We start from the raw sequence: 12,710 nt of genomic DNA on the forward strand, positions 1-12,710 counted from the left end.
TCTGCATTACCCATCAGTGGAACTGCCTCCATAGTCTTGAGTTAGGGTTTTGATGCCTGATTAACTTGAAAAAGGGGGGCAGAATGGAGAAAATGAAATATTACTTAACTGTTTGAGAAGAAATGATTTTTTTTTTTCTCCCGCACTTGGCCGAATTAAAAGTTCCAAGCCACTGCACAGCCTGTGACAAATAAATTTGAATTAAATTTCAGCTCACTAAGTGTTTCCAACATAAATCAACTTCTGCACAAACAAGCACAGAAAGGGTCTTCCAAAGTGTGATTTAAAGTTGTGTGCTAGCTTTAGCTTAGATAGAATATATTTTGTGTCAGTGTTCAGGGTAAAAAGAGGTCTGTGTATTGACAGAGAAGCTAGAGAATACTTAATTAAGCATTGCAAGGGCTGACCTTTTGTTTTACAGGATATTTTTTATAAACCGTAGCGGTTAGTTTGGCTGCCGTCTTTAAGACTCTACATAGTAGTGCTTACTGATGCAAGCTTTCTAACAACTTAAGTGAACATTTGTATTATTTCTCTTAGCGATTATTCAGAACCTTAGTGACTGAATAATACTGCTGTCTTAATCCGTAGTTTTTGATTAATGTTTCAGGCCTTGAATTTTTTAAAGAAACGTGGTCCTTTAATAAGTGAAGCCATTCATGATAGCTACGACAGGTGTCTTGTAGCTGGCTTGCTGTCTCCAACATGCGTTGATGTCCAGCCATCCAGTTTGAGTCAGGTGAGTGCATATCAGGGAATCAAGGGGGAAGTACATCCATCTTGTCTGACAGGGCTGTAGAGGCTACAAGACATGATAATCTGATTTTCCTGTTATTTGCAAGTTGCATTGAAATGCAGGTGTTGACTTGAGTTAGCAGAAGTTACAGTATTCTTCAATCCAAACTAGCGAGTTTGAGTGGGGGCAGCACTAAGAGATCTGCGTTGAGAGACCCATCTCTTAATTCCGTGCCACAGATACGCACAAGGAAGCGTGCAGGCAGTGCTGGTCATGCGCACCATAAAGCATCTTTCCCTCACAACAACCTTCACCCCATCGGTTTCTCAAAGCATTATGTTCAGTGCAGTAGCTGACTATGGGGGTGTCTCACTCGGATGCGAGCTGTTGCAAACATCAGCTTGCTGCACTAGACGTGATCACTTGCTTCCAAGGAATTGGGCTGTGGTAAACAATTACTCTCGTCAGCTCTGCCCGACAACTTCATCACCGCTCCCCCTCATCTTCCCTTCATCAGTAGGCTTTCCTGCAGCCTCTCAAAGCAGATCTTCACCTCTGTAGCCTCGTAGCCCAATTTACTCTGCTTAGACTGCCCCCTTGTTGCTGCAATGCCTGAATTGCCTTTATCTCATGACACCCACTATCTTCTCTCTGCTTTGTCCCACCATAGTGACTGCACCCCCCTCGTCACAGGTTTTCCATTTGCAGTGCACCAACCTTTCTCTCTCATCTGAAGAGTTTCATGAGAGACGGAGCCTTTGTGATGAACAGCCCCTCTTCACCCAGGCAGGATCTAAGCTAAACGATTAGCTAGTCGTCACACAGTGGAGCCATTAGTAGGAAGGGGAGAGCGGTCTTCTCACTGCCCTCATCTTCCTGTCTACTGGATCGTTCACCAGATTTGTGGAAATGCGTTAAGGCAAATAACACTTCTGCACAGTGTGGTAGCTAAAATAAGTTTCTTGGCAAGCTGCCCTAGCCCATAGACTGCTTATTTTGCAAGCCTGACGTAGACTCTTAAATGGGATGTTCTGATGTCAGCTCCGGTTTGGAAATAGCTTGGGCAATCAAGACGTGTTTTAATAACCTTTGCCGAATTGTGGCCATACCGTTGAGAGACTTGTTATGCATTTGAGCAGGGGTTTCTTTTGAAAGTTTGTAAGACAAATTTCAGAATTAGGGTCAAGAAGCTGGGTTTGGAGTTTTGTTTGCCACCGTAAGTAGTATCTGGTGTGTTTCCTTGTCTGAAACCCGTTTTCAGAAAAAGATGGACATATCATATGTGTATTCCAATGTGTAGAAATTGCTTTGAATGTAATGATTTTGCCTAGAAGGGAAAGCTACTTTTGAATGTGTTTAAAAAAAACACATTAAAAAAAAACAAACAAAGAAAAAAACAAAAAGACAAAAGTAAAATTTTGTGAAGGGTCATTTCACCTGAAAGAAGTATCACAACACCAGCTGAAATAAGCTGCTACTTAATAATCGCACGTCTGTGCATAGCTGTGCGTTATCCTTCTCAAGGATTACCACTGCATTATAATACAGTATTTGAGCAGCCTACAATTTAAACCTATTAGAATTTAAATGTTTCACGTCTTCTTCTGTCATTTTAGAAAATGATACAGTTTTGGGTGTCTGAACTGCTTCATGTCTTCAGAGTCTAGGAAGCTGCTTGACCTTAGCTTCCCTGTTTCCGTGCAAGCGTTGCACCGTTGTCTTTGCTCTGTCCCCTTCACGCATTCCTGATGGCAAACTTCTACGCGCAAAATGCGTGACGGGTATTAGCAGAGGACGTTACCGGAAATAGTTAATTGGAACTCGGTAAACTGAGACTATACTGCAGAGGCATGCAAATGAAGGTTAGAATCAGCCTTCAGTAAGTTGAAATGTTAGAGGAAAAGCTTAACGTGTTTCTCAGACCAACAAGCAGTGCAGCCTGTGGCTAGAGTTAAGAAAAGGAATGTGGAATTAGCTGCGTGTGTACTAGTGGACTGTGTGATGTCTGAATGAGTGTACAGTTAGAAACAAACGCTTGCTGTTGCTGGTTCAGATATTGAAAGCATGTAAGATTCTCAGTTTATTTTGTCGGTTACGTTTAGGAGGAGCAGTTAGAAGCGGTATTGTCAGCTGCTGTGCAGACAGGTTCTTTAGAACTGCTGACTGGATGCATTAAACATTGGGCATCTGAAGGTAATACTTCTTACGTTGTTCTTACGTTATATATTTTTCTAGTTTGCAATTGTCGATTCATTTCTTTTTTGTTTTCTTTTTTTAAAGCGCAGCCAAGTTCTGCTGCTAATTTACAGTTTGTTCTTGAGTGGACGTGGAAGAAAGTGATCTATGCAAAAGATGAGTTTGACCAAATATGTGAGTACTAGTGTAGTCATTCTGCACACACAAAATGGTTCTTTCTGACTGAGCTTATTCAGGAATGTGGCGGTATATGGTACTGCACGGGGTTCTTTAAGCGTACTTTGAAACTCTGAAATTGCTCTGAAGGCTAATGATGTAATATTTATTCTTGAAAAGGTGTTCCGCTGTTTGATGGCTCTCGCAACTTTGTTGACCCGCAGACCTTACAGTCTCTTCAGCACTGCCAGTTGCTTTTGAGCAACCTTAGCACGGTCTTAACCTGTTTTCTAACAGAAGCACAAGAGCTTACTGAAAAAGGTTTGTAATCGTATCTATGAAATCTTTGGTATGTTTTACTAAGATTTGGAATTATGCTTGAGTTGTAAGTGTGGAAAGATGAGCTTCTGTTGGTTTTGATGATTGGAAGACAGCCAAATTTAGCTGGGAGAAGGGGCTGAAATCTGAGAAGTTGGGACTACCACTTAATATGCGTTGATTTCAGGGAAATAGTTGGTTGTGGAGTTCATGCAGGTGGGTAGGGGAGGCTACATTCAGCAAGAAGCTGTGTAAGCAGCTGGGTGGAGATTCCAGCAACCGGATGTGGTAGCGCTGCAAATGATTCCTTTTAATTCTTAGCTAGCAGTTCATAATTGCATGCGAATGTTGTATTGCAAATTGCTAGAAAATACAAAGGAAGCGCAAATGAGTAATTTGTGAAGTAAGTTACTTGAGCTTCTGTAGCTTTTTACGTTATCACTTGTCCTTGGCATATTGAGGGGAAAAGAAGACTATCCCTTTGCTACGGTAAAAATCCCCGCTACGTGAAAAACAAATGTCTTATTCGTGAGTGTATTTAATAGTTCCGGCTTTAGTTTTTTTTTCTTCTAACCTTTAGTGAATCTGGTTCTTTGTAGGGGTTGCTTTTTTGGTTTGGTGGCGAATGTGTTTTTTTTCTTCAAATAAGAAGGTGCCACAGAGTGAGAAATGCAAAGACCGCGATTTCTACCGCGTTACTTCTATACTTTCTATTTGGGATGATGAAGGGGGTTTTGTAAAAATGAAAGGAATTGGATAACAAAAATCATCTTATGCCTTTTTTTCAGGTTTTACAGACTTGACAAACAAGCAGGTGGTAACTGGCCTCCTTTCTTTGTATGCACGAGTGGTCATCTGGTTCTGTCGATCCAGTCTCCTTCCAGAGGGTTTAGGTAAGCATAAACTGTAATACATTTGTAACAGGGAGACTATCCAGTAAGTGATTCCGATGAACACATGCTTAGCCATGTTTTTGTAAATGTTTTGTCAGTGCTGAAGTTCTGTTGGTGAAACGGAGATTTTACTGGTTTTTTCAAATACATAGTGCAGAATAATGCAAGCAGTTTCTTTCCTGGATGATCCTTAGAAAGAGCAATAAGCCTCTGACTTGAAGGAGTTGCTTGTGTCCACAGCTTGAAAGACTTGGGATTTTAAACAAATTACTATTCCACCAGAAATAGTGGAATGCTTGTTTTTACAGCAAAGGCATTACCTGCGTGTTTGGAACTTTTTATTCATTGCTTGAGGAAAAAAGACACCTCGGCAATACTTCTTTATTTGGGTGGATTATAAAGTCTATTGTCAGCCTTCATTGTCTCACAGATGCTCACATGACATGTTTAAGAAACCATTCCCTTTGAGAATTGTCCTTTCTGTAGTGAGCTTCTGTTTGCAGTACGTGTTCTGAATGCTACCTCAATTGTAAACTTGAAATGGCACTTGAGAGAAGAAGGAGTTGAGTCTTGTGTCTTACCGCTCCGTTAGCAAAGGCAGAAAGAGGATTGGCTTCTTTCAAAGTTGGAGGCTTGCCTGTGCTTCTTGAGGCTTAGCTCGTATGATCTTCTGTCTTTTTAGTCAAACGTTTTAGTTTCAAAATGTGATATTGCTGCTTTAACTTGCTTTTACTTTATTGCCTGTAGATGATGATGCGCGTTTGGGTAGACCTTTCTACAATTACCCTCTGATTCAGAGCTACTACACTGGTCATCGACAGAAACTTGAGCGTTTATCAAGGTAAGCCTTACAGGAGAACTCGAGAACACTTCCACTGCGAAATCAGAAGTGGCAGTGAGTGGCTTTGCTACCAACAGTTGGTATTTGCTCTGCTTAATGCAGTTGCCGGCAATCCTCTTCACTTCAGTGATGCATGCGTTCTCTTGAACACGGAGGTTACTTTCCTGTGTTACAATATTTGTATATACCTCTGCTTAGTACTGTTTGTTGGCATCATTGTTTCTTGGTAGCGTACTTAATCCAGCGGCCAATCTGTATCATTTGGTACTACTGAAAAAGGTCATGTGTTCAGGATAGGGTCAGCGATCTCCCGTTCAGCAAAGCACGGTGTTCGCAGAACAGGTGTTTTGGACAGAGAAGAAAGCAAGTTTTAAACCCCAAACAAACCTCATCTCGTTTATTGACTAGCGAGCAAGGGTAATAACTGTATTGGCCTAAATCACAAGTACATTTGTGTGATTTGATGAGATAGTCAGAGTTCGATGTAGTTGGCACACCTAGCACTCTACTGGCTGTTGGATAAAAGTCACTTGCTGAACGTGAACTCTCTTTGCTGCACTAGCTCACTAGCATATAGGTGATATGCCTTGGATTAGACGAGAATAGATTTTTCTTTGGAAATTGTGCTGAAAACTAAATAAAGAGCTAACGAAGCTTAGGCTATGGCACCGCAAACAAGAACAGGATGCTGCAAGATGAGTTAAGGTGCAAGCTGCGGTGTAGTGGCTATTGACTTTAAAGTTCATCTTACTTAGCTTACTTCTCAAGTAACTTACATACCGGCTCAGGTGTTCCTTAGAAGCATACAACCTCCAGTGTGCTCTTTCTGCTTCTTATTACGGGGAAATTAAAGGGTAGTGTCACAGTCAGCCAAAGATTGCGATGGACTTGTGAAGAAAGCAGTTTTTAAAGGTTCACCCATCCATGGTTGTAATGGTCTGTGCATAGAAACATAATGGGTATGTGCATAGAAACATAAATGCTGCTTAAGATGACACTAAACTTCACCTGTATGCTCAGCTTTCTGAAAACAACTTTTTTCAGTAACAAAAGTGAGATGCTGAGAACAAAATCTGAACTTTCCGTGGTGTTGTCTTCTCACAGCTGTGTATTGGGACACTCCAACGGGAGGCATTAGACTTGCGTTAAAGAATAGTCCTGGTATTTTGATACTGTTCCCTTTCCTCTGTTAGACAGTAGGAGAGTGGTTATTTCTGGCACATAAAAAACTTTGTTCACACTTCCTTTGTACTACAAGACAGCAAAAGAGAGAACCTGAAAACGAAAAGGTCCCTTAGCAGGGGAGCTTTCCAGGATGTCTGTTTGGAACTCCTCTAATAATTCAGTATGATCTAACAGACGTCTTTCATCTGACTCAGACATTTCTTTCATGTGCGTTTCAAGTCATAATCATGCCTTTGTGTGTTTGTCACTTTCTTTGCCTCATGGGAGCTTTTTTTTGTTTGGTTTGACTGGAGGAGATCTGTTACACTGAGAGGCTGGCATTAGCGTTTGACTCTCCAAATCCTTGCTACCTTTTGTTCCAGAGGAAAATGGGATTCTGACTGCTTGATGATTGATGGAATGGTTTCCCAGTTAGGAGACCAAGTTGAGAAGCTGTGGCGGAGAGATGAAGGAGGAACTGGGAAATACCCACCTGCTAGTTTACACGTGAGTGTTATGTTCACTGAAAACAGCCACGAACCCCCCAAAGCCCCACCCAAAAGCCAATGATTCATGAAAGACAGGAGTTTTTAAAAAACTCTTGATTTTTCATTTTCAGGCACTGCTGGATCTCTATTTGCTAGAAGGCATTGAAGAAAGCTACAAACATGCAATTGTATCCTTTCTCGTTATTTTTACTACACCTTCAGCACACGCACATAAATGTTCTTAAATGTTTGTCACCTGCGCGTTTAATAACGTTTTTGAATTTATGCTTCCAACACAGTGCAAGTGAAAACATTTAGTTTAGAATGAAGTTGTGGACAGGAGCATTGCTTTATTTCTTTGTACTGTGGATTCTTTATGATTTTTTTTTTTTAATGTTTTGTTGCAAAGTCTTTTCTGACATGCGAAAACAGGTTTACTGAGAAATGTTAAAGATAAAAATCTCCCTTGGTTTTTCTCAAAACTTAGCACAGTTTTTAATTATTGAAAGCACCCGTATCTGTAGCAAACGGCTGCTTACTAGGATGATGCAGTAATACGTGCTGCTTGAGAGCAGAAGGATTTCTAACCGGTACCTGATTTTTGCCCAGTTCATCCGTCTTCCAGCCCAGATAGCAGTGCTTGCTTTTGTTCTGTTAGACGTGCAGGCACGCCGAATAAGAAGGAGAGAGAAGAGAAAAGTCATTGGGCAGAAACTTAATTTTTAAGCTGCTGAAATATACAGAATTACTTTTTGTTGTTTGCTGCCTAACCCGAGAGGGGAGCCTAGAGAGCAAGGGGTTTAAAAACGGTTGTACCCCAGAGCTGCCTTATTAGAATATGTCCCTAAAAACAGATGTCAGAAAGAGAAAATGACACTACCGATGAGTGATCCGCATACTGTTTTAAATCCCGTGTCAATCATTCAGTGCTACGTTGTCTTGTAAGGACACCTTCATTTACATTGTTCTATATACTCTGGAAATGAGGAAAAAAACCACTGGTAGAATTTGTTTGCTTTAATAATTAAGCATTGGATGTTCAGGTGTTTTGAATGTCCAGCTGGTAGCTCCAGTGACTAAAGAGGGAGCCTGAGTTTGTAACAACGGAAGTATTTAAGTATCTAAAGTTAACCTTTCTGAATGCCTTACAGAAATCAAAGAGTATTTCTTTCTGGCTATTTATTCAGAATGCAGTTTTGTGGTTAGGACCTGACCGTCCTCAGGTTATAATAGCTCCAAATGGCAAGACTAATACGGCAGTATTTTCTGCTTCCTACCACTTGTATATTCTGATTTCACTGTGTTTTTCAAAACGTGATGTGATAAATGTTTGGTCTTCCAAATTGATTAGCCTTAACTAGATACTTGATGTCAGACAATTTACTTGCTGCTAGATATCATGCATTCCTTTCCGAATAAAACAGAGACTTCAGTCGACTCCTTCCCAACTGCCTTTGCTATCCCTTGGGGACTTGTTAAGCTTGTTGAAGGTTTTTGGCTTCTAGATCACAATGATTACGAAGTAAGTACGTTACAGTTCAGTTAGACATCCCTTACAGTCCAAAGCTGTAATCTGTAAAATGATTTTAAAAAATCGGTGCTTAGCTACTAACAGGTGCTACCACATTAGAAGCCCTTTTGTCATACTGCTACGACATCTTCAGCAATAAGTTATAATCTGAAATTTTCTTTTAGCCACTTTGACGGGAAATTGATTAAAACAAAGAAGAAATCAACTTTAATAATGCTTGATATTTGAATTTTCAAAGCCATCCATTTAGGTTGTTTTCAGCAGACCGATGGAGCGCTTTCTCAAAGACAGTGTTTTAGGTACTTTAAATATTAAAACTATGATCATAGCAGCAAGGTTTGAGGCAGAAGACTGCAGAAGTGACTGTTCAACCTAATTCACGTTCTTTCTGATGCTGAAGGTTGTTCTTTGCCTGTCACGAAGTTAATATAGCTGTTTGTCTGGGAGAATAGCTTATTATTTAGTAATGTATTTATAAAAAGTGGTGTTTGTAGACAGAGATTTGGTTACTCTGGAAAAGTGTGAATTACTCCTTTTAAAACACTCGCTTTGTTCTGTACGGCTAACTGGATTTTTTTTTTTTTTGCAAATACTTGAGAATTTTTATCTATAGTAGTTAGTCATCTAAGTTTATTTAACACACGTCCACCCTTACTTAAGATACTTTTGAATGTTCTTGTGGCGTGCGTGCATGTGCATATCATAATACACCTGACCTCTAACCTCTACAGAATTCACTGGCCCTGCTCTTTCATCCAGCTACAATCAAAACTGTGTCATGGCAGCACAGGAGAATTATTCAATCCCTGATGTGCCAAGGAGAGCGTAGGCGAGCCCTCAGATACATACAGATGATGAAGCCAGCAATGTCAAGCAGCAGTGAAGTGCGGCTTTTCCTCACTGTGTTGTTGTCCAATAGGTAAAGAAACCTATCCCACCGTTTTGGCATTCAAATATTGTGAAGGGTGGAGAACAAATAATACGAATCACCATGCCCTAAATTCCCTTTAAACTCTGAATACAGTCGTTTGGGGGCATCTTTTTGGTTATTCTGTTAATATTCCTTTACATCTCAAAAAATTTAATTACAGGTGCGTGGTGGAGGCTTGGGGTCTGTTGCAGCAACATGCCACCAGGTTAAACATCAAAGAGCTGTTAAAACATGTGTATGAAATCTGTCAGGAGATGGGACTAATGGAAGACTTACTGCAGCTACCTTTCACAGGCACTGAACAAGTAAGTGTGGACACGAAAAAAATCGTAATGGTCTCTTTGAAAAGAGAAGAGGCAGAATCATGACAGATTTTTGAAATGTGTTATTTCTCATAGGAGTGTTTGGAGAAGATTTTACAGAGCAATGCTGCTGTTCGGAATCTTAGATTTCCTTTAGACCACCATGTGCAGCGTGCCAACTATATCCCAGCGCTGCAGTCGAATCGTTCAATGAACGTTAATCTTACGGTAAGCATGAAAGTTCTGTCAAGTGTGCAGGTTTCTGTTAGGTGTTACTAACCATTTTTGGTAGTAAATAAAATAAAAATCAACGCTTTGTTTTTTATTACTATCCTGGTTTCAGCTGGGATGTAGTTAACTGTCTTCCTAGTAGCTGGTACAGTGCTATGTTTTGAGTTCAGTATGCGAAGAATGTTGATAACACTGATGTTTTCAGTTGTTGCTCAGTAGTGTTTAGACTAGAGTCAAGGATTTTTCAGCTTCTCATGCCCAGCCAGGGCACCTGACCCAAACTGGCCAACAGTGTATTCCATACCATGGGACGTCCCATCTAGTTTAGGAACTGGGAAGTGGGGGGGGGAGGGATTCGCCGCTTGGGGACTGGCTGGGTGTCGGTCGGCGGGTGGTGAGCAATTGCCCTGCGCATCATTTGTACATTTCAATCCTTTTATTACTACTGTTGTCATTTGATTAGTGTTATCATTATCATTATTAGTCTCTTCTTTTCTGTTCTATTAAATCGTTCTTATCTCAACCCAGGAGTTTTACTTCTTTTCCTGATTGTCTCCCCCATCCCACTGGATGGGGGGGGAGTGAGTGAGCGGCTGCGTGGTGCTTAGTTGCTGGCTGGGGTTAAACCACGACAATACCATTCTTTGAAATACTAGGAATAAGTTTCTACACTTTCCGTTACAGCTGAACCTGAAAGTTGAACAAAGTATTTCACTACTCCAAAGCTACTGCGTGAAGTTATAAACTAAGTGTTGCAGACCATTGTTGACTCCACTTAAAATAGTTTGTTTGCATCTAAGGAATAATGGTTTAGATTGCTGAACGCTGTTTGTGTCACTCCTTTCTGTGGCATGAAGAGTATGTTGTATGTCACCTCTTGAATCTTGCACACAACTTTATTTTTCTAGCTGAGAGCAGTCTGGATGCCAATCCGCAGGTAAAATCTGTGTGCTGGTTCGGTTTTCTTTTTATTTCCTCCGGTTATAGCATGAGCTCTGCGATTCCACAACTTCTGTTTTACCCCTTTGATGACAGAAATTCTTATCTAACTTCTGTTTCTCAAAACAGCCAGATTAAATTTTGCGTTTTGCGAACTTCTGTTATGAATCTGTGATACATTTTCTGTTTTCCGGAACCATAGTTTTCCAGTGGATCGCACTTATAAGGTGGTCTTGGAAGGTTTAGGTCCTGCATTTGAAAACATTCATTCGGCCAGAAGGTGTGTGTAGGTAGCCTTTTCTTACTCGTTTTAATATTCACATCGTTGCGTCCACTGTAATTTGCAGTTGCCCTGAATATTCAGTCATCTCGGACATTGGTGTTTCAGGAAAAACAAGGGAAAGCCTGCTATTTCGTAAGCCATTTGAAAATTGCGGGTGAGGACAAGCGTATCGGAGTAAGGTTCTGCCGAGTGCCAGAATTGTTTCAGCTTGAAGTTGTAGGTTCTGTTCTTGTCGTAGTCTGCCTTGCCCTTTGCTGAAATTACCAGGTGGAACTGGTGTGTGCCGAGGAGTAGAACTTGCTGCTCCTCTGTGCAGTGGCAGTATTTTACAGTATCTGTGGAGGAAATGTATTCACTAATTAGAAATAGCAGAGATAGTTGTGTGCAATGAACTTCTTGTAATCAGTTACCTTCTTGCTTTATGCTTTTTGTTCATCAGAATGATCGTGAGCCTGGCTTGAGAGAGAGAGCAGTTGCCAGGAATTCTACATTGCACCAATGTGGCAAGATCCTTCCTAGAGTTCATAGGAAACTGGCCAGAGAGAGAGCCAAGCCTTACCACTTGCCTTCATCGGTCTCAAGAGAAGGTAATTTCTTAGAGGAGGGAAATACAACGGACAACTGACCGCAGCTTTGATCACGCAAGGCTGATATTTTTTCCCCTCTTGCTTTACAGTCGCAAGACCAAAGCCGTTATCAACAGTAACAAAACAAGCAAATGCAGGAAATGTGCGTACAAGAGCAACGTTCATCAGTAATGTATTGTCCAAAATTGGAGAAGTAGGGGTAGGAAATGAGCAGAAAACCAGTTGCTCACACCGTGATAGGTAAGCAGCCTTTTAACAAAGTTTAGTCTTGAGCTGCGTGTTTGGAGAGAGAGAGAGAGAGAGAGAGAGAAATCCACTTGAATTATGTTAGTGTTTTGGAGGGAAGGGGCACCTGAATAAAGCTTTCTTTGGCTTTTTTGCACCTACAGGAGATAACATTTAAGAATCAATTCACCGTAAGTAATACCTGGAGCGAGAGTTCTTCTGCTATGATAATCTCATTTATGCAAATACATCTATTTACATTACAGTAAATGTGTTTACAGAATTTAAGGTAGCTGAAACGAAAACCATGATTGCCAACAAGCTGTTGGTGTACAGGTTTTGGTAGACTTGATTGTGTGATCAAATAGTAATCTTTTACCACTTTGTGCCCAGTTTCTGCTTCGTTTCTGCCTTTTTCTTTTTTTTTTTTTACTCAAAACCAGGCAGAATCATAAAGAGCAAAAAAGAAGCTAGCAGTTGTCAGGTGATTTTCCTAGAGGTAGTATATTCAAGGTGAAACTTGAATTCTGGTACGTTTGGACTTGAGGGGAGTGAAAGTCAGTTACGTTTTCCTTTTAACTCTAGGCCTAGAGCTACAGAACCACCAGTCATAACACGTCCTCTCCCTGATGCAGAGTTGCCCGGTGCATTTGTTGGGACACCCGTTAACAAAATTTAGCTTTGTACCTGTTAAAGAAAAGGTCGGCTTGGGGACACAACTAAGTGGAGAATTTGAAGTGGCCCCAGCATTGAAATGCAGAGGAATTTTCTTCTGATGTGAGAATTACATCACTTGTGCAATGTAAAATTGCATTACTCTTGCCTCAGATGGCAGGGATTTAGGAAATGAAGTGTGACATGTCACGAAATAATGAAAAAACAAGAGAAG

At 40.7% G+C, this 12,710-nt stretch overlaps 1 protein-coding gene across 1 annotated transcript in view; it reads left to right on the plus strand.

Annotated features, from left to right (window-relative positions):
- LOC138688776 (protein ELYS-like) overlaps positions 1-12,710 on the plus strand; it is a 44,895-nt gene that overhangs the window by 18,793 nt on the left and 13,392 nt on the right. The window contains exons 12-26 of the mRNA XM_069801295.1: positions 611-739; positions 2,839-2,929; positions 3,017-3,106; positions 3,269-3,409; positions 4,195-4,299; positions 5,047-5,140; positions 6,688-6,811; positions 6,924-6,980; positions 8,168-8,314; positions 9,055-9,242; positions 9,415-9,559; positions 9,653-9,784; positions 11,449-11,596; positions 11,686-11,836; positions 12,407-12,493. Of these exons, the coding sequence (XP_069657396.1) occupies positions 611-739; positions 2,839-2,929; positions 3,017-3,106; positions 3,269-3,409; positions 4,195-4,299; positions 5,047-5,140; positions 6,688-6,811; positions 6,924-6,980; positions 8,168-8,314; positions 9,055-9,242; positions 9,415-9,559; positions 9,653-9,784; positions 11,449-11,596; positions 11,686-11,836; positions 12,407-12,493 (1,829 nt within the window). The remainder of the gene's footprint in view (positions 1-610; positions 740-2,838; positions 2,930-3,016; positions 3,107-3,268; positions 3,410-4,194; positions 4,300-5,046; positions 5,141-6,687; positions 6,812-6,923; positions 6,981-8,167; positions 8,315-9,054; positions 9,243-9,414; positions 9,560-9,652; positions 9,785-11,448; positions 11,597-11,685; positions 11,837-12,406; positions 12,494-12,710) is intronic.

Source organism: Haliaeetus albicilla, chromosome 13 (assembly GCF_947461875.1).
Source record: "Haliaeetus albicilla chromosome 13, bHalAlb1.1, whole genome shotgun sequence".
Taxonomy (NCBI): Eukaryota; Metazoa; Chordata; class Aves; order Accipitriformes; family Accipitridae; genus Haliaeetus; species Haliaeetus albicilla.